The sequence below is a fragment of the Lutra lutra genome, chromosome 12 (assembly GCF_902655055.1).
Source record: "Lutra lutra chromosome 12, mLutLut1.2, whole genome shotgun sequence".
NCBI classification, from domain to species: domain Eukaryota; kingdom Metazoa; phylum Chordata; class Mammalia; order Carnivora; family Mustelidae; genus Lutra; species Lutra lutra.
The window spans coordinates 60579131-60600959 of NC_062289.1; the positions used below are offsets into that span (position 1 = coordinate 60579131).

Consider the following 21829-nt stretch of genomic DNA (forward strand, 5'->3'; position numbering starts at 1 on the left):
ATCCTCTATATGAGGATAACTGAAAAATAATCTTGCCTTTATAAATACCGGTAATGAAAAATCCTAAGACTGAAGAGCTTGTGGGTTTACTTTCACCAAACTTGGACAATTTTTGGCAATAAAGATCAAAGCCAGATGATTTTCTAAACTGTAACTCTTCTAAATTGAAGTTCAGCTATAAAACTAGAAATTAAAATTTTAAGTTTTGTTTTAAAATTGGAAAGCCAACAGTAAGAAAAGTCACTTTCATGGTTTTACCCATTTTAAGATGCTGACAAGTGCTTCGTAGTTTGTTAACATAATGTAACACAGGGTTAGTTGCTACCTTGCTATAATTGTTTTTCACACCAGGTACTTGTTAACGTGTGTCTTAAAAATAGCAGAATATTGCTATGCAATGTGACCGATGTGATTGTGTATTTTTTACCCCTAAATGATATTTGGTGGTAATATAATTTCTAGTTTGTATAGATTTGTTGAATTACATCCTCACTTTATTGTTCTGTTTTTAATAACAAAACGAGACAATTTGCTGCTTATTTGTGAGGCACATAGATCATTTCCCATAACAGAATTGTCTTCCTTGAGGCCTTTGTGATTACCATTCTCAAAGTAAGTGATTTCAATTAACTTCAGTTTGGCAGGTTCAAGTTTTTGCCAAAACTTCCGAATAAGAACATTTGGTAGTTGTGTCTCGTGTCAACTGTCCTGATGAAGTTTTTTCGTAATTTTTCTTTGTAAATTTCATCTTTCAACTACCAAATCAATTACTTTTTAAAAATCAATGTCTCTGAAACTCACATAACAAAGTACAGTCATTAGAATGGAGCACAGTTCAGAAACAGATCTAGGGACAGGGATGAACTAACTTGCTCTCATACACCGAGTGAGATCTGACATGCTCCTTGCTCCTCCTGAAACTCTTTCTACTAAAACACATAGCTAAATTTCCTCATTATTGTTATCTTTTTCCAATTCTTATGCTTTTCCGAAGGTATATATTTTTTCTCTGGAATACTTTAAAACAACTTGATCAAAATATGCTAACATAAGTCCACCCCTAAGAGTGAGGTGCACAGACCAGAAAGCTTCCCTTCAGGGAGGAATTACTTTTTTTCTTTCCAAACTACCAGGTGTTACTTCTTCTCTAAATATTTTGTTATGACTAAGGTATCTAGACCATGGGCTACAGCATTATGAACCTAGAAGGTTAACCATCTGGGATAATATTAGATGAGAGTGAAAAGAACACTGTCAGTATGATGCCTCACAAAGGGCAGCCTCCATGTTCCTTGAACTGGCTCCTCATGGCCAACGTGTGGCGGCCAATGCCTAACCCATCGCAACTACATCGGGGGCTTTGCATCGTTAACTGAAGCCAAGCACCCCAAAGTTTAAGTGCTTTGCACATTTCACTCTTATACAACTCATTAGAAGGCTCAAGGCCCTCAGCAATCAAAGAAGGAAGATAGGTGCATGAAATCAGATTTACCAATTCTTCATTTTCAAACTCCGAGTTATACTGTGCTGCTTCTTCCATCACTGGTTTCTGAACGATGTTTCTGCAGACGAGCCAGATGGTCAGACTCGCAATGAACATCCCGATATCAGGCACGAACACTCTGATCCCATTGCCAGCATCAGCTCCCTTTAGGCTATGAAGGAAAAAGAAAAAGGGAGGGGGAGGAAATTTAGTTGTTTTTCTATTCCTGTGGTGACATTATCTCCAAATAGGTCTGTATCTCCTTAATGAATTTTTTAAAAAAGCAATACTCAGTTTCTGTCTAGAAGATACGGGAAAGCGTTTCATCAACCTCAGAGTCTTACGTAATCTGCTAAGATTCAGGAAGGCACCAGGGTTTCACTGGAGTTTCAGAACAGCCCATGTGCAGTACAGAACAGGTGTGGGGAATCTAACTGAAGCAGTTAAAAACTAGACATATACTAGTAGCCAGGAGATATTTTACCTTAGAGGTAAATCAAAGCTGGAGGGAAAACAGAGAAAATGTTACAGCAATCCTTGAAGGGAAGACCTCTTCATTATTTTGAATACGTAGTTGATTTTGTTTTCCATACTGTTCCAAGAAAGGCAGACCTAGTACACTTCTTCTTTTAATCTTGGAGAATGGACTGTGAACTTCGAATTGGAAGATTTGGGTTCAAGTGTAATAAGCCTGACACTGACCCGTGGCATTCCTGGGGGGGCGTGTAGGGGGAAGCAAGGGCCCTTCCTATGGCCCTATGTTCCTCCTCCTCCATGCCAAAGAGATAACTACTCTTCACCTTCCTTATCTCATTTAAGTCAAATGCAAGTGACTCAAGGTTTATAGAGATAAAAGCTTATTTAGGTACTCTGCATGTGTGCGATCAAATACGGACTGGATTCATTTACATTGTGTATATTATGTATTTTGGCAAAAACAAAGTATAACACACAGCACAGTATAACACACACAGTATAACACACAGTATAACACACAGTATAACACAGTATAACAAAGTATAACACACAGTATAACACAACACAAAATGTTAACAATGGTTAACAATGTTGTTAACATTAACATAACCTATGTTATACTGTGTTAATGTTAATATAACATAACCTAGGTTATGTTAATAACCTAGGTTATGTTATTATGTTAACATAACAATGTTGTTAACATTAACATTATGTTAACATAACAATGTTGTTAACACAACACAAAATGTTAACAATGGTTATATCTAGGTAGGCAATGGTTATATCTAGGTAGACCCCCATTGCCTACTTAGATATAACCATTGTTAATATTTTGATAAATTAAAGCATTGTTAATAATATCTACCACTAACTGAGCAATTGCTCTGTGTTATAAGATTGGTATATATTATTTCATCCAACCAGTTACCATACAGAGTTAGGCATTATTATTTATCCTTCTTTGCATTAAAAACAAAGCAAAACAAAACAAAAACAAAAAACAAACCCAACTTCGGCTCCAAAAGGAAAAAGTATTTCCCTGAAGTCACACAGATAGAGGAGAGTGAAGTATACTCAAGCTCCATTTAGATACAAATTTTATGCTCTCCACCACTGTGTTCTCATGTATGTACCTGCCTGGCTTTCCTTTCCAAGCTTCCTCGGTGCCTTGACATGCATACTGAGAGTTTACAATGCTAAGCTCATACATCACCTATTGTTTTGAAAATAATTAGTTCATTTACTGTATCACTAATATTTTTATTACTCACTGATGATTTTTATTTTTTATTTTTTTAAAGATTTTATTTATTTATTTGACAGACAGAGAGGCAGCGAGAGAGGGAACACAAGCAAGGAGAGTGGGAGAGGGAGAAGTAGACTTCCCACAGAGCAGGGAGCCTGATGTGGGGCTCAATCTCAGGACCCTGGGATCATGACCTGAGCTGAAGGCAGACACTTAACGACTGAGACACCCAGGCACCCCTCACTGATGATTTTTAAACCTCACCAAGTTCATGATCAGACAGCACGTAACTATTCCACTGTATTGCATTTAGAATGTTTTCATTTATTTGTTACTATCATAATATGTAAAAGTTAAAACTTAATTACTTCAAGAATCTAGGAGAAAATCTTCAGACCAGTCTAATTTGCTTTTTTAAAAAATGGTCTGAAAGAGACCATGCCCCACAGAAGCTTCACGCTCAGACATGGCTCTAAACCCTTCTGAACAGAGAAACATGAAAGTGAGAAGAGATCCCTTTACCTCCTTACATGAAACAAATGTGATTGTGTCAGAGGGATTAAAAAATTACAAATTCCATTCATTTGGAGTAAGAGGAAGAGAATTCAACTAAGAAAGTTGCATCGAAACTACACTTAGAACAAAGAAATCTAATGATTGATTTTATCACCAAAGGTAGAAATTTGTTGTATACTATTGAAAGTGATCAAACAGAGCAAACAAAAATTAGCATCATTACAGGGAGAAGAAAGAGGGGATCCAGGAGACAGACCAGAACACAAAGGCCAGGCTCTGGTAGGTGCTTGCTGTGTGGGGCTAAGATCAGGAGAGCTGCTAGTCCTAATAGGTTATTAGAGCTCTTTCATGGGAAACTAATGGACTGTGGCACTGTATAAAAAGCACTAACCAAGTAGGGTTGAGGGCAAAAGAATTCTTCAAGGAAAGGTGTCAAGGACTCCAGCTGTGGCCTCAGCTGCTCCTTGCCCCACGGTACAGAGACCTAGGAAGCCCCAGCAAAGCCTATGACTTTCCCACCTGTGGACTGCATTAAGCTCCCAGTCTGCAAACAGTCTCTTTGAGGCAACAGGCTTGGCTTTGTGTTTCTTGGTCCCAAAAGACACATTTCACAGCATACATATATTACGAGAGTAAATGAATGCTGTTTGCAAAAGCAATCACGCCGCTCGCTGTGATAGAATTTAGCTACTGGATCCAGGATTGGGCTGTGATCCCGATTTGCAATGAAATCATTCAGCCACAGAGGTGCTAACCTATTAACTACTACTCTTGGCTTGCTGATTTAACAAAGCCGTGCATTCATAATGCCACGACTGCAGAAACAAAGACACTTTTGAAGAATATAATGAAGAACACGTCCAATGAACGGGTCACAGTCTAACTGGTATATCATTTGGGGATCATTTTATCAATCAAGTCTCCTTCTTCACTGTTCTACTAAAGCACATTAATCAGAACGTCAGTCCTCAGAAATGTGGTAAGTTAAACAAAACAAGGCAAAAAATGAAAAAAAAAAACAAAAGTCTTCAGTCAAATAAGTGTTAGAAAATCACAATGCATAGTACTGTGGTAAAGAACCTGTGAAGTTCTGTAGTAAAACAAGAAATCAACAAGAGTTGATTTATGCCTCTGTTCCAAAATTTATTTGACCAAAAATCATTTCTTAAAATTTTTATCTGATACCTATCACATTTTACTGAGCTAGTGTTCATGGAACCGGTCTTAGGAAATGTTGCGCTAGAGTCTGCTTAATGGTCTAGCTTTTGATTGAAATGAATGGATAATTTGGAAACTATCCTAATGTGCAGCTAAGCCCTACAAATTTGATGTTTACTAGGTCTCTAATAACTTTTGAAGTCAGAGGCATCTCATTCCATTCTCTTATCCAGTCGTCCAACTATCCATCCATTAACTCACTAAGCCATTGAAATCGTGAAGCTGGAAGGAACTACAAATAGTCCAGCTCTTCTCATCTGATAGATAGGAAACCAACAAGAGAAAGGGCTAAATGGTTGGTCCAACTGCTCACCTAGGGGCAGAGTACTTCTACTCAGTCTTCTGATGAGTATAGGCCACACTCACTGCTCCTGTCCTTACTCAGCCATCTTCTACCTACTGTAACAGGCTCCTTTGCCCACACTGCTCAGAAAATGCTCTTTCAAGGGTCACAAGTGATCTCCCTGCTACAAGGCCCAAATAGCCCATTCCAATTCTCATCCTACCCCACCTCTGAACTGCACTTGACAAGCAAGATCAGCCCTTTCTGTTCTAGAACCTATTCCTTGGTTTTCTCGCCTTTCCCTTCTAGCTATCTAGATAGCTATGGATAACTGTGGATATTCCTGGAAACTTGCATTGTTTAGTGGGATATCCCACTAAGAAGTACTGGGCTGGGGGTGCCTGGGTGGCTCACAAGGTTAAGCCTCTGCCTTTGGCTCAGGTGATGAACTCAGGGTCCTGGGATCGAGCCCCACATTAGGCTCTCTGTTTGGCGGGGAGTCTGCTTCCTCCTCTCTCTCTGCCTGCCTACTTGTGATCTCTCCCTCTCTCTCTGTCAAATAAATAAATAAAGTCTTAAAAAAAAAAGTACTGGGCTGGGTTTTACCCATCAGACTCTTCTTTTCTCCTCAAATATTGATGACTCTGCAAGGTTCTACTCTTCACTTATTTTTCTTCTAATGCTACATGGTAAACTTGGGTGATTTACCTACCCCTCCGGCTCCCCAGGCACCAACATGATGACTTACAAATCTACACAGCCAGTCCAAACCTTTCCCCTGAGATATACCAATGGATACCCACTTTCCTACTAGATATGTCCACTTCTAAAGCTTTTAAAACTAAATGTTATCTTTATTCCAAAAGCTGTTCTTCCTAACCTTGAAAAAGTGGTGCTGTCATTAATCTAGAAACCGAGAGAGAACCTGGACCCTGAAATGCTGGAGGTTCTGTTTCCATAATGTTTCTCTTGCCGCCATTTTATCCCCACATCTCAGTTCTGCTCCTGGATTACTGCAATAGCACCCTCATTATTTTGTCTCAGGTGGTCCCCTCTGCCAACAGGTCTCCATGTTACTACCAGAGTTTCATTTTTAGAAGCATAAGGTTGACCATATGAACTGTGCTGCCCACAGGAAAGGTCCATATTCCTATGTATGGTATGTGAGGCCCTTGGTGTTCCAGGCCTGGTTGCCTTAACTCTTACTATGATTTCTTTGTACCTCAAATCCCATCCACCCCAAATATGCAAATGCTTTTCCCTGTGAGCTGTTGTGCAACCTTCTCTCTTAGCCAACAATGCCCTTCCCCCACATCTCCATTGTGAAGCCCTTCCATCACCCTTCCTTGACCATTTCCTCCTTTAAAAGCCTGCCATACCTAGCACATACTTGATCATAAAATGTTTAATATTTTATGTCACTCAGTTATTTACCAGATGAGAGCTTCCTGTCTACTTCCTCTCTGTATCCAAGAACTATATATGTATGTATATATGTATGCTTTCTTTGTACGTATGTATGTGTGTGTATGTGTGTGTGTGTGTATATATATATATATAGAGAGAGAGAGAGAGAGAGAGATAGTATTTATTCTGCCAGCCCTTACTCTCTTCACACTGTCCCATATATATCTGTGTATATGTATATGTATACATATATATATACACACATATACATACATATATATAAGGGATAGTGTGAAGAGAGTAAGGGCTGGCAGAATAAATACTATGTATATATGTGTATATGTATGTGTATATATGTATGTATGCATACATGTATGTATATATATGTATATATGTATACATATGTATGTATATATACATATGTACATGTATACACATATATGTATATACACATACTCATATATATGTGTATATATACGTATACGTGTGTGCGTATATGTACATATACACATATATGTGTATATGTATACATATACGTGTATACATACCTATGTATACATACATGTGTATATATACATACATATGTATACGTGTATATATACACATGTATACATATACACACACACACACATATATATATACGGGACAGTGTGAAGAGAGTAAGGGCTGGCAGAATAAATACTATCTCTAAATATTTACACTTTACTTTGTATAACAGTGGTTTGTGCAAAGTATTGCTGAAGAATTAGATGAGCTATTTTAGTTCATTTAGATTGTTTCATTCCGGAAAAATAAAATACAAACCCAGACAGGAAGAAATGTTACTTTGTCTGGGAATAGCTAGAGATCAGGAGCTCATGATTAGTCTCAGTTACTTGAACACAAAGATGTAATTGTCAAAACTGGAAAATATAAATCATGATATATATATAAATATCATAATATATATATGACATATGTATGTGGTTTTGTTAAATACATACATTGGAGAAAACATTTGAAGAACAGGAGATATGGAGTGTAAAAGGCTCAATTTGGCAGAATTCTTTATCCATTCATTCAAAAAATATTTATTACACCATCTCCAATGTGCCAAGCACTGTCTTGGAAATTGATTGTTGGTTATAAAGTTATGTAAGGGAGATAAAGTCAAAAAGATGGGTTAAGGTTGGACCCAACTGGGATCGGATTTTTGGCAAAGAATCCCATAGCCCAAACTGCTGAAGGATTTGGAGCAAAGGAGGAACATAATCACCAAGGAAACTGAGAGACTGTGATTTGGTTATAGGAAGTGGGGCGTGGAGTCAGTGTTTTCATGGTAATGTGAGATGTAGTGCGGAGGCAATATTTCAAGCTGGAAGCCACAGTGGGATTTGTGCCTGAAAGAGAAGTCATGGCTGAAGGGGTAAACTTGAAAGTTTCCTTCCATGTAAGTTGGCTAAAGTCAATAGAATAAATTAGATTGTCCAGGGACGGTGCATTGCATAGAGTAAGTCTTTGGATAAGGTTCTTTGGTTCTTTGAACTAATTATAAGTATACACCTAGAGCACTTAACAATAAATTACATTTTATTTCAAATAAATTCTACATTTGAAATCACACTAACTAGGTTTTGTATTGAAGTCCTATTTTAATGAATTAATGAGTTCGATAGATAGATATTTCCCTATAAAATGTTACCCTAGGGTTCCAGGTATAAAATAGTTACATTTTTCATATATATATATATATTATATATATATAATATATATATATATATATATTATATATATATATATAATTTCATATTTATATATCCTATAACATTTCAATATTTTGTTTATAATATTTATATTTCATTTAAAATGTCATATATATATATACATATATATATATGAAAGCTTACGCTAAACTGCTTAAAATGTCATGTTCTCTTAAACAGGCCAATATTTTCTTTCTAAACTTGCCGTAGTTGCACTGGTCTTATTTGTTGAGCGTGATTATACTTCTTGAAGAGGCACTGAGGAAGCTGGAAATTGGGAATAACCTACATATCCTTCAAGAGGAAAATGAATAGATTAAATTAGTATACCTCCACAAAATAAAATAAATACTATAAATGAATAAAATGGTGCAAAAGTATGTGTGATGGATCTAAATATGGATGTATCATCTCATAACCATAATGTGGGACATAAAAGAAGCAGCAAAAGTACAGAATGTAGGTCACTTAGGGATTTATGCATAAAAAATGACGTGAAAATGACAAACACTTATTTCTGGGAAGGGAAGAGGGATATAATAATCTACTGTATAAATACCAAAAATATTACTAATGTTCAAGTCCTTAAATTGGTTGAAAGCTAGTTGATAGGAACAAAAATGTATCTTTAATACTTCATATTATTTTGAAAAGTTGAAATAGTCATGCTGCTTAAAATTTCTTGTGTAGAACATATCTGAAAAACATGAAGTCAATTATCTTGGCTGGAAAAGACAATGACTTTTTTATTGAGGTAAAATTGGTATAGAGCATATTAATTTTAGGTGTACAATATAATAACTGGTACTTGTACACACCACAAAGTGATCACATAATAACTCTGGTTACTATCCATCACCATACAGTTGATCCCCCTCTTTACCCTTGCTGCCCACCCCCTAACCCCCTTCCCCTCTGATAACTGCCAATCTGTTCTCTGAATCTATGAGTTTTATCTTGTTTGTTCACTTGTCTTCTTTGTTCATTTGTTCTGTTTTTTCAGATGCCATGTATAAGTGAAATCATATAGTATTTGTCTTTATCTGATTTATTTCATTTGGCACAATATCCTCAAGGTCCATCTGTTTTGTCACCAATGGCAACATTTTCTTCTTTTTATAGTCAAATAGTATACCATCTTGCATGTGTATCACATTTTCCTTATCCATTCATCTATCCATGGATAACTATGTTATTTCCATCTTTTTTTGTTATTTCCATATCTTGACTATTGTAAATAATGCTGCAATGAACATAGTGGTGCATATATCTTTTCAAATTAGTGTTCTCATTTTCTTTGGATAAAGACCCAAAAGTGGAATAGCTAGATCTAGAACACATGGTAGGTCGATCTTTAGTTTTTTAAGGAACTTCCATATTGTTTTTTATAGTGGCTGCACCAACAGTGTAAGAGGGGTTCCATTTCTCCACATCTTCTTCAACACTTGTTATTTCATGTCTTATTGATAATAGCCATTCTAACAGGTGTGAGGTGGTATCTCACTGTGGTTTTGATCAGCATCTCCCTGGTAATTAGTAATGCTGACATCTCTTCATGTGCCTGTTGGCCATCTGTAGGTCTTCCTTTGGAAAAATGTCTATTTAGATCCTATGACCATTTTTAAAAAATTGGATTGTTTGATCTTTTGCTATTGAGTTGTTTGAGTTTTTTATATATTTTGGATATCAGCCCTTATCAGACATATCATTTGAAAATATTTTTTCCTGTTCGGTGAGTTAGCTTGTCGTTTTGTTAATGTTTCCTTTGCTGTGCAGAAGATTTTTCAGTTTGATGAGATCCCACTTACTTATTTTTGCTTTTGTTACTTTTGCTTTTGGAGTCAGATCTAAAAATTCAGCACTAAGATATAAGAAGCTTGTGGCCTCTATTTTTTTCCCCTAGGAATTTGATGGTTTCAAGGGATTAATTTTATTAATGTTTGATTAATGTTCTAATGACCATGATTATATTAGGTCTGACTCATTACTCAAATACAATCACCAGCCTTCCTGGCAAGGTCCAGAGAAGTGAGGCATGTGGGTATTTCCATGGGCAAATCAGTTCATTTTTCCAAGTTTCAGTTTTTTCATCTACAAAATGATTTCTCAGGGTCTCCCTGACTCTAAAGTTTCATTTCAACTAGGAAAATCCACCATAAGGAGGCAGCGAAATTGAGATGGGACTGGGAAAGAAGAAAAATGCTGGAGTTTCAGGTATTGCTGAGAAGGAGCAACCAGGTGTAAATGCAACCACGGTCCTCTCTGGAAGTTCAAAAACAGTAATTGCATTATGCAACTCTTTTTGGGAGGTAAGTCTTTTGGTTCAGAGTTAGTAGAAAGGTCAACGTCAATGGAATTCCAATAAATGATTAAAATAGCAAATGAGCATTATTTAAATGAATGCAAACTATTAATTTGGTCTACCTAGTGCTCTGGTGGCCTCTGAAGTTGACACAGTAAAAGTCAGACTACTTTCATTTTTCTTAAGCATAAGTACTCTGACTGAGGTCCATCAGTCACTCAGATTTCATAAATCACCTTAAGAACAAAGTGAATGTATATCTAATTGTAAAACCTTAATGTGAGAGATAAAACTCTGATTTCAACTGCTTCCCACATCTCTTAAAAATATGTATGGAGGCTATCTTTTTATTGAATCTATGACTTCACATAGCAAGTCATATAAGGAAGTATTAAATAGATTTCATATAAGTGAAGAAAGATACAGATGAATAAAACTTGAAGGAAATGTATCAAGTACTGAGAATTCCTTTCAATATTCAAATCAAGGGAGTCCACTGTTGTTAATGCATTGAAGAAGCCAAGTAGCTCATTTCTATGAATTCAGAAAACTTTTCTATCACTAAAAGAGCAATTGCAATGCAATTTCTAATTATATAAAGGTATGAGCTAAGGCTGAATTTCCAGGATTTGTTTTCTACATTTAGTGGCAGGATTTTTTTCACCTTGAAGGTGAAACACTACTTGAGTATTTAAATCCACTTATTGTGAGAAGTTGCTCTTCTCCCTTTGAAACACACATACTTCATTCTTCTATAAAGTGTATTGATGTCTTTTCACTTCTGTTATGAGGCAGAAGGTCAGTTAAGAGAGTCCTAAGGTTCTTGCTTTGACAGAAGTTAAGGGAAGGGAGAAAAAAGGGTTGGAAGACAGTCACATATTTGTCCCTATGTACTCGACTGTTCAGGAGTGTGCGGGAGCTGGCTGGTTCTAGGTCTGGGTTCAGTGACAGTGTTTATTACCAGCTTGAAATTGACCACAGTGGGAATATTTACATCATGGAAGTTAGCAAATGCTGTCAATAGGTACTTTTCCTCCAAAGAGCTGGTTGGAATGGAATATTACTCAGTCATAAAAAAGAATGAAATCTTGTCATTTGCAAAATTGTGGATGGAGCTAGAAATATTATGTTGAGTGAAATAAATTAGTCAGAGAAAGACAAATGCCATATGATTTCACTCACATGTGGAATTTAAGAAAAAAAAATGATCAAAGTGGGGAGGAGAAGTAAACCAAGAAACAGACTCCTAACTAGAGAGAGCAAACTGATGGTTACCTGAGGGGAGTTAGGTGTGGTAGGATGGATTAAATAGGTGATGGGGATTAGGGAGGGCAATTAATGTGATGAGCACCAGGTGTTGTATGGAAGGGTTGAATCTTAAATTGTACACCTGAAACTAACATTATACTGTATGTTGACTAACTGGAATTCAAATAAAAACTTTTAAAAACACACTAGAACAGGGGCGCCTGGGTGGCTCAGTGGGTTAAGCCGCTGCCTTCGGCTCAGGTCATGATCCCAGAGTCCTGGGATCGAGTCCCGCATCGGGCTCGCTGCTCAGCAGGAAGCCTGCTTCCCTTCCTCTCTCTCTGCCTGCCTCTGCCTACTTGTGATCTCTCTCTGTCAAATAAATAAATAAAATCTTTAAAAAAAAAAAACACACTAGAACAAACAAAATACAAAATAAAATAAAACTCCAAAGCAGTAACAATAGAATGCACTCCTTTCACTATGTGTCTCTCTTGGGCAAAATTCTAAAAAATACCCTTAAACATCCAATCTAAAGTCCTCTACCTGATGTTTAAGGTTCCCTATCCTAAAGCTTATTTCTGGTTCCTCCTAAACTTGTGATCTTCCTCTAGGGGCCTCACCATCCTATGACAAGGACATGTTCTGCTAACGCAGTTTCTATTACTTGGAATTTCCAACCTCATCTGCCCTTGTCCCAGTCAAAATTAATGTGTGTGCTCTTTCAAACTTGTGGCTAGAAACATGACTGTAAATGATCATATATTCTATCCACTGGTCTCACTTCCTATCAACTTCTTGAAGCACTGAAAGCTCCATCCCGTGCCTCCTTTTTAGTGATTTTTTGACTATGACAAGGCTCTCACCAAGGAAAGGTCCTGGTGAAAGCATCTCAGACATGCTTTCTTACTGCTAGTCAAAAATGATAAAATATCTCAGCAAGCCAAGAACTTCCTCCAGCTGCCCCCTCTTCTGTGCTGGGGGAGTGGATATGTCCTGCCTCTTGGATTTGTCCCTTTCTTATTTTCTATGCACTCACAAGGAATAGTCTGTCCTCTATCAACAATGCTAATTCCTACAGATCACTCTTGGGAGTCTCCACATCATTTATTCCTAAGAGAAAACTCCATCATAACATTTATAAAAACAGAGTTGCACCACCTGGAGCCTATCCCAAAGTCACTTGCCTTCCAAATTACAAACAAAGCATTGGTCACACTGTCCAGCTAGTGAGATACCAGGGTATGGTAGATGTGGGTTTATAAGAACAACATGAAAAACCAGCTGAAATCTCCCTCCTTAAGCAATAATAGCAGTAAACACAAAGTGCCATCTCAGATGTGCCCTCTTGCTTGAATTGCTGTGCTGAATAGCTTGAGAAAAAATGAACTCAAATTAACTTTGTTAAAAGGAAATTAAGACATGCAATGGATTGCTGTGACCAAGTAGCCCATTTATGCTTTTCATAAACACTCAATCCAAAAAAAAAAAAAAGGCAAGAGGCTTTGTGTCACTATTGGAAGCAAACACAGAATAAAGAAAACAGCATGAACTTTGGACTTCAAGACCTTGAAGTGAACCCCATCCCTGCTAATTTAATTCAACAAATATGTTTGAGTATGTGTTAGGTCACGGGCATTTGGCCAGGTCCTAGGCCGTCCGTGCCGACAAAGATAGAGTCCCAGCCTGCAGCAAGGTCTTATACAGTAAGAAAGGCCGACAGGAGGCAAATAAATTCCTGCCGGTGGGGGAAGGCAACAGTAGGCATGTGTGCAGGTGTCAGCCAAAGAGAGAGACAATTAACTCCCTTTGTCAAGGATGCAATAGGAAAGCTCCTTCAGCTGACCAAGTCTGAGATGGGTTTTGAAAGAACTCTGAACTAGTAATGGTGTGTCTGGGAAATTACAAACAAAAGGACTTTGTTGTGATTTACAAGATGAGGATGAATGGTGGGAGACAGCCTTGAAAGGGAATGGGGTCCATGCCAGGGATGACCTTGAATGACATTTGGACATGCAAATGCAAAATGCCAGGGCATTGGAAGAGGTGTTGGTCGCTATTTATAAGCCACTTGATTTTATGTGCACATATGCAAGTTCTTTAACTTCTCAGTTTCCTACATTATAAAAGAAGAAAATATCCCTTCGCCCATAAGGGGGTGACAATTAACAGATGTTTGCTGTGCCCCAATTACCCAGCTCCCCACCAGGCAAATTTTGGACGAGTGTTAGAAGCTGCACTTGGGAGCGGTCAGAGCAGTGGGCTGGGATGAAAAAGAACCAGTGTTCATTCTTATTCAAGTGTGTGAGTTTGGAATGGGAGAAAACTCAACATCCAGTCCAAGGCAGCCACCAGAGACTAAATCCAGGATCCGAAGAGAACCTTAAACAAGACAGAATGGGTCAATACAGCAAGCAGTCTGAGGGACTGAGAAGAGGGTCATACCGCCTGCGTGCCTGCACACACAGCCTGCAAATGTGGTTAAATCAAGCAAGCAGAAGCTTAGTCTAGGTACAAGAGGGTGAGCTGATGTGCTCTGTGTATTTGTGTGAGATGAATCAGGACCAGCTATGGGGACCATGTATCTCCATCTGTGTCACCCCCTCCCTCTACACATTGAGGACTTCTCCCATAGAAGGACTGTCCTGCATTACCACCATGCATTCTTCCCCTCCAGGACACCCATGTTGACTCACTACCATCCAGTGTCAGACTCCATTCTTATTCCTCCACATCTGGGGCCAGAAGCATGCAGTGCATTTAGCTGTCATGTCTCCTCAGTTTCCTTCCATCTGGGACAACTTCTCAATCTGTCATTCTTAGTTTTTCATGCTCTGGGAGGTGAATGAGTATGGTCTTCCTTATGTAGGATGATCCTCAACCTGGCTCATGCTTCTTGCAAAGAGTACCATGGAAATGATGCTGTCCTTAGCACACCGGGTGGGGGCCTGCCATTCCAACACATCCCACCTGAATTATTGGCTGGGGGGGGCTATTGCCCTTTTATCCCCTTTGTATTTGACTGATATTTTGTGGGCAGATATTCCAAAATTACAATCATCCTGGTCCTTGTCAAACCTCCATCTACCTACCTTAGCCATCATCAACTCCTACCAGGACCCACTACCATCATGGCGGCTACCAGAGCTGGCCAGTTGGGCCTGTTGTTACTAATCAGTGTCCTACTCCAGGAAAGCACATTGCCTTATCCCCAGTAGATTAATTACTTAGCCAACTGACATCAATGTGGACCCATGAATTCTTACTTTACTGCATAGATTGTATTTTGAAACTACCATTATTTATTTTGATGCTCAGAGTGTTCCTGAGCTGAGAGAGCCTCTGGAAGGTGGCTCCTGTGATGTCCTTATGGTTTATTAAGCATTTTCCGACTTTCTGATACAGTAAGGTCTCAGGCCTATCCCCCATTTCCTCTTCCACCAGCCCCTCTACTCTCTGGGCCCCAGAGCCCTGTTTCTACTTTCGGTGGCATGTGATCTTCAGAAATGGGCTTTCAGAAGTCTGGTGCTTGGCAAACTCCTTGTTTCTGGGCCATCCCACTTGAGAGGGTGGGGAAAAGATAGCTGTGTTTATTTTAACACACACACCAGCTGCCTCATCCACCTTCCCCTTCTATAATCTCTGGCACAGCGTCACTTTCTTATACTGGGGACACTCCCTCCAGTAACTTCATGTTGCCTTCTCCCCAGGCCCTGGCTTCCCCACACACTGTTGCAACAGCCACCCCTTCAAGCCAGCCCCTCACCCTAACTGCACACTGTGCAGACATCTAAATGCTTGATTGCAAAGAGGAGGAAGGAACAATGGGGAGGCTAGGAAAGATGGAGAACCTCACGGATGTTTGATACCAGTGGGATTTAAGGAGAGACGACAAGAAGGAGAAATGTGAACACCTTTGAGTCAGTCCATACGTGCACAGGTACTGCCATTACAGCAATGCCCTGAGTTCCAAATCCAGCTTTAGGTTCCTCCTGCCTTCTTTCCGTCTCCCCTCCTCCAATCTGAGAATTGCCTCCTGAATAAAGTACCACTGAGCAATGTTGAAGGAAAACAGCAGCAAATTAATCTAAACCGCAACTTATTTAAATAGAAGTCAGAGTAGTTTGGTGAAGTCAGATGGAGAAATCTTTTTATTTTGATAATGAATTATTTTCAGGCCTCGGACCAAATGCTTGACCCCTCTGAATGATAAAATGTCATTATAATGTCTCTGCAGACTGGAGAAATTAATGATGAGCATTGACAGTACGGTTTCTGAAGACAATGGTTAAAGGTATAGAGAATAATCATTTGTGGTGGAGAGTAACCTCCTAATTGCTGGGTTGGGCTGCCTCAACTTAAGTTAACTTAGTTAGTTAACCCTGCAGGGTTCTGAATCAGAAATGTCCCAGGAGATACCTGTGTGTGAGCTAGAGGGTGCAAGTGAAGTGGGCCACTGGTTCTGTGGTCTTCTCTCCTCTGGATGCAGTGACAGATTAACAGAGAGGTGACGGTAGGTTCCCCTTGCCCTGGCTCTCCTCCATCCCACACCCAGAACTTCCTTCTGGGACCTGGCCCTGAGGCCCAGCACCCCACCTGCTTGGGTGGCTGCCCAAACAGAGCTTCCCATAGACCTTTCCAGAAGCTTTCCACCAGGTCCCACTTCAAGTCCTGGATGTGCCCACTCCTCAGCACTGGCTCACCTCCATCTCTCTCATCAGACCTCTCCTTCTCCAGCTCTGTCCACAATTTGTACAGTCTAATTCCTAGAATAAATTCTTCATTGCATCACTGAGCAGACTGGTCCCTGACAAGCCCTGACTGACACACTCCTACTATAATTCTCTAATGGGCTTGCAAAGATCTTGTGAATTACTGCAAACTGGGGAACAGGTAAGATCTACTCTGTCCAGAGGTAGGGGATGGACTCCAGGTTACTGGAGGATATGAAGCCATGGGTCTCCATTCTGCTTGATCTCAGGAGTAAGGACTATAAATCTGATCCACACACATTTCTGAGGCTCTCATTTGTCCATGTGACAGTCTGCAAATGCCATGAAGTACAAGCCTTTGTCATTGCAGTAATGTCTCACAGTAAGCAGCCAAAAGAGGAATTAACTTCTACTAAATCTGCTTCTAGCTTTCTGCATATCATGCTGGACAGGGCATGACCCTCCAGCTCAGTGGTTTTTGTTTGTTTGTTTGTTTTGTTTGTTTGTTTTTGTTTTTTTTTTCAAATGCAAGCCATGGCTAATCAGTTTATACACTGAGGTGCAACCAGCATTTTCTTTCTCATGAAGCAATAGAATAAAGTGGTGCAAAAATGGAGGAGTGTAGTGCCTGTGGCAAGAGTAGCAATTGTTTTTTTGCAACTTCATACATTTGCATGGCATTGGATCTTGACACAGCAGAAAAAGTTTGAGAACGATTCTGTAGCACATTCTATCAAACAAGTGGGGTCTTTATATAGGGGCAGAGGAAGATGATACAAAGGTAGAGAACAGATGAAAAGAACACAGATCCTCTCTCCAAATCTCTTGGAACCAAACGGTATTTCAAAATTCATACTCTTCCTGACTTCGGAGAGACACCTCTTACTCTATGATTTAATACTGGCAGAGGGTACTAGGACAGTGACCACAATGAACCATACACACCTGGGGCAACTCACATGGACTACAATGGTATCTGCTTAGCAACCAGATGAGTTGAGGTCAGGTCAGGTTTTGCCACCAACAAACTGGGCTCTGAGACATTAAGTTTTTGCTGTATTTTTGAACTGGAGATTGTGGATCTGTACTCAAGCAAATTAGAGCAAACTAGAAGTACCATGCCGTAAAACAAATCAAAATTGTTCCAGGAATAAATCTAATAATCACATGAGAAAAAAAAAAAACTCTGAATTTTTAACTGTCCAAAAGTGTACCCATAAGTAAATCTAAAAAATGAAAATATAAATTTGTAAAGCACAAATTATAGTGTGCTGATCTACACTACAAATAGAATTGCCAGAGAGTATCTCTAAATATACTTCCCCAGTGAAAATGAGATTTAGTTTTCAAAAGTTTGTTCAGTAAGCATTTTGAGTAATGCAGAATTCATTAACTGGCAGGCAGACTGGAGGCAAAATAGACAATTTAGAGACTCCCAGAGTAAAAGAAACAAAAATATATATTCACACAAAGACCTAGATGCAAATGTTTTTAATAGCTTTATTCATAATCACCAAAACTAAAAACAGCCCCAACAATGATCCACAATGATCTACACAACAGAACATGATGAGCAATAAAAGGGAATGAAGCACAGATACGTTCAACTCTGTGGATGAACCTAAAAGGCATTATACTAAGGAAAGAAGCCAGACATAGAAGGTCACGTGCTCCATGAGACCATTCATAGGACAATTTGAAAAAGACAAAACCACAGAAACAACAATCAGATCAGTAACTGAGAGGGGAGGGGGCCAACTACGAAGGAAGAGAAGGAGACCTTCTGGGACAATGGAGATGTTCCGTATCTTGAAGGTGGTGATGGGTACATGATGTATATGTCTGTGAGACTCACAGAACTACACACCTCAAGGGGGGGGTGAATTTCACTGAACGTACACTATACTTCAGTAAACCAAAGGAGAGAGAGAGAGAGAGAGAAGGAGCTGGAGTAATCCAGTATGAAATGACAAAGGCAATCTAGAATGACCTAGGTATACCAGAAAAGAGAAACCAACATCTGAGACAAAGTAAAGGAAGAAACACTACAACCAAACCTAGCAAACCCTTGATAAAAATGGCATTCTTTAAAACTGCACCTGTAAATAATATAACTGTTGAAAATAACACAGAATATGTACTAAATGGTAGACACACTGTTCTGTGACATCTCAACATTCAAAAAGAAAGATGGTCCCAAAGGTCATTGAGCGTTTCACTATGGTATTTCCACAGAAGCTGCTCATTGGCTTCTGCTCCCAGGGGATTTCCCTAATAGAAAAATTTATGGCAAGGATAAAATTAACACTGCTGGATGCAGAGGAAATGGTTTCTTTCGTGAATCCCTTTGCTTGAAATTCTGGGAAATTATGTTTTAACCATCCAAGAGCTATTACCAAATCACTGATTTATGGGATTATGGCTAGATTATTGAGAGACCTTCTCCTAAACAAAGATTCTCTATTTTTATAAATAAAAAATAAAATAAACTCTCCTCAAGTGAGCTGTGGTCATTTGTATGACTACAAATCTGAACACTGTATGTTTCTCTCCTGTTTTCAGGATATGAGTCTTCTACTCTAGCCAAGCCAGATTTTTCAGTGGTGCTGATACAGTCATGCCCACCATATCCTTGTTTCTGTCACTGTCCATCACAGACTCTCCCCTCTCTCCGTAGAAATACTAATTTTAACCCTCTTGAGTCACCAAGATGCCACCAGATTTCCACATCTCTTCCAGTCAGACCCATGGTCTCTCCACTTGGGTTCCTTGATAATTAATGCAAAAGCTGTTCATATTGACATTACCCATATTGACAACTTTGGGGCATCTGTTTGAGAATGAGTGAGCAATTCGGGGTGAGACCAGTTCTTAATGCTTCTTTCCCACCCTCTTCATGCCTACCTACCATGAGGCTGGGTATGAAGTATTTAGTTAATTAACACCTGTATTGGACTGTTTAAGAAATCGTCCTTTTTCATTGTTGATAAATTCGGTGGGACTTGTTATCCAATAACAGTTCATTGTTTAGGCTGTAATGAAGTTCTCATTTTACCATGCAATTCAACAAGCATGTCAATTAAATATTCTTTGAGTGGTTAGACACTGTGATGGCTCTAGAGCTTCCTTCTGGTACACGTAATGTTACGTTTCAGCAAATTCCACAATCCTTCTTCTTCCTTACTGAGAAGGAAATTCCTTCAGAGAGAAAAGCATTCAGCTCATGCTCCCACCTGGTTTTTCCTCTCCTTACAGCCTTCATGGACTATCATTTGCCCAGAGAGAACTTTTGTCCTCCAGGTGCTTATAAGCTCCCAGCTTTGGGCTACTCCTGGCTTGCTTGGTGGAGAATGCCAATGACCTTGTGAAGCTACTTGGACCCCACAACAGAGCCACCAACAGGACACATGGCTTGGGGGATGGTGCTGTTGGTCAAATCATGTGCAATGTCAGAGCTTGAGAGGGACTGGTGATTGTGGGGTGCCTAACTCAGAGTAGGAAACAAACCTTGGCTTACCCGTTGGAATGAGTATGCTCCCTTCGACCCACAGGTTTTATTTCAACCCAGTGCTTCTCTGCCCCAGAGGAGTGGGTTTTGGGGCTTTATTTGTTTGTTTGCTTGTTTTGGCTTTTTTTCTTCCCTAAAGGTAAGTCAGAGCAATGTGTGGATAACTCATAACCCAGACTAGCATTCCTGGGCTGGGAGACGTGGAGACCAGCAGTAACCACTCAACCACTTGGTGGATGTATTCTAGTGAAAATTAATGAGTCAAGCAGAACAACGTTCATATCTTACCATCATTTTCCTTCAAGACATTAAGTACCTTTTTTTCTGGAAAGTGCTGGTGACTACCGAACAATTGAGAGCAAAGCCTGAGCACTTGGTTTCAGATTTCTGGGGACAAGAATTCTCTGGACAATGGCCTACATCCATTAGTGTTCTAATACAAAACACGCACATTCACTGAAATTACATTCATTCCAGTATGGAATTCGATTATCTGTGTGGGTTTCTTCGTAAATATATTTCACTGGTCAGAGCAGAGTGCAGAGAAGATTGCAAACCCAAACAGTGCTCTTGATGACCAAGGAAAAACAATTTTCTCTCTGTTTATGACAAGCAGGTCAATGAAGGGCATCCGGGTAGAAGCATTCAAAGCTATCTCTGTGGCTTCTTGGACTCCTCTCATTTAATGTGGATACTTCCCTGTGCTACTGACTTGTTCATTGTTCAACATTTCCCATTTGCTCTGTGAACAACATGCTCTCAGGTATTTTCTCTTTCACAGATCATGAGATGAGGGCAGACATATACAATGTTAATGAAAAGTCCTGCTGTGGAACTTTGTCACCATCTGTTTCTGGCTCTTGTTTGAGTGTCTGCTTGTTTCTCTTCACCACCTACCGTACCATTAAGAGTGGTGGGGGCCGGGGGTCTAAGCTATTTCTGTCTCAGGTATGGCTTTCAAAACGATTTCTGCCGAAGAAAATCATTCAGCCTCTCAGGATAAGGCCAGCCACTCCTAATTCCCTGCAGCCATGACCACTCATATGCAAGAATATTCATGCTTTTTTTCCATTTCCAAGGACTTTAAATACATTTCAGGGTACGTGGATGACTTCTGAAACTGTACTCTTAGAGTCAAAGGAAAATACAGTCTGCATTGCCAAAAATTATAATTATTTTATATGATCCTTCTGAAATAAGGGCAATGACTCTTGGATGTTATACAGTGACTTAAGGATTTCTAAAGTATTCTTCCTCTTCCACCAGAAGAGAAAACTCTGCATTCTCTGCATAAAATAGTCTCCCTTTAAAGTTTTCCCTGCTATAAAATGATGTTCAGGCAGGTAGATACAATGTCTGCAAATTCTCCTTCCTTATGCATTTTTTAGATAAAGTTCTAGCTTACCAACTATCTCTGAATTCAGTGCCACAAATGTTATTTTGTATCTGCTCTGTACAAGGCTTTGTGCTGAGCACCCAGCTGTGAATAATGGTTCTCTGTTTGGCATGGATGCTATCTGAAAGGTAAAACTTTTACAGTCAGAAACTATACATAACATGTAAAATCAGGACAGGGAAGTGTCAGGAAGAGGTGAGATGACCAAGGGAAATGCCTAGATGACAAGAATTTTGATAATAAGACACAAAACAAGGAGTATTCTAGATAGAAACAGAGGCCAGAAAG

At 39.2% G+C, this 21829-nt stretch overlaps 1 protein-coding gene across 2 annotated transcripts in view; it reads right to left on the reverse strand.

Moving 5' to 3' along the window:
- The window catches only part of PIEZO2 (piezo type mechanosensitive ion channel component 2), a 471611-nt gene that overhangs the window by 200030 nt on the left and 249752 nt on the right, over positions 1-21829 (reverse strand). For both annotated transcript variants that reach the window (XM_047697821.1, XM_047697822.1), the window contains exon 5: positions 1493-1655. In XM_047697821.1, coding sequence (XP_047553777.1) covers positions 1493-1655 — 163 coding nt within the window. The remainder of the gene's footprint in view (positions 1-1492; positions 1656-21829) is intronic.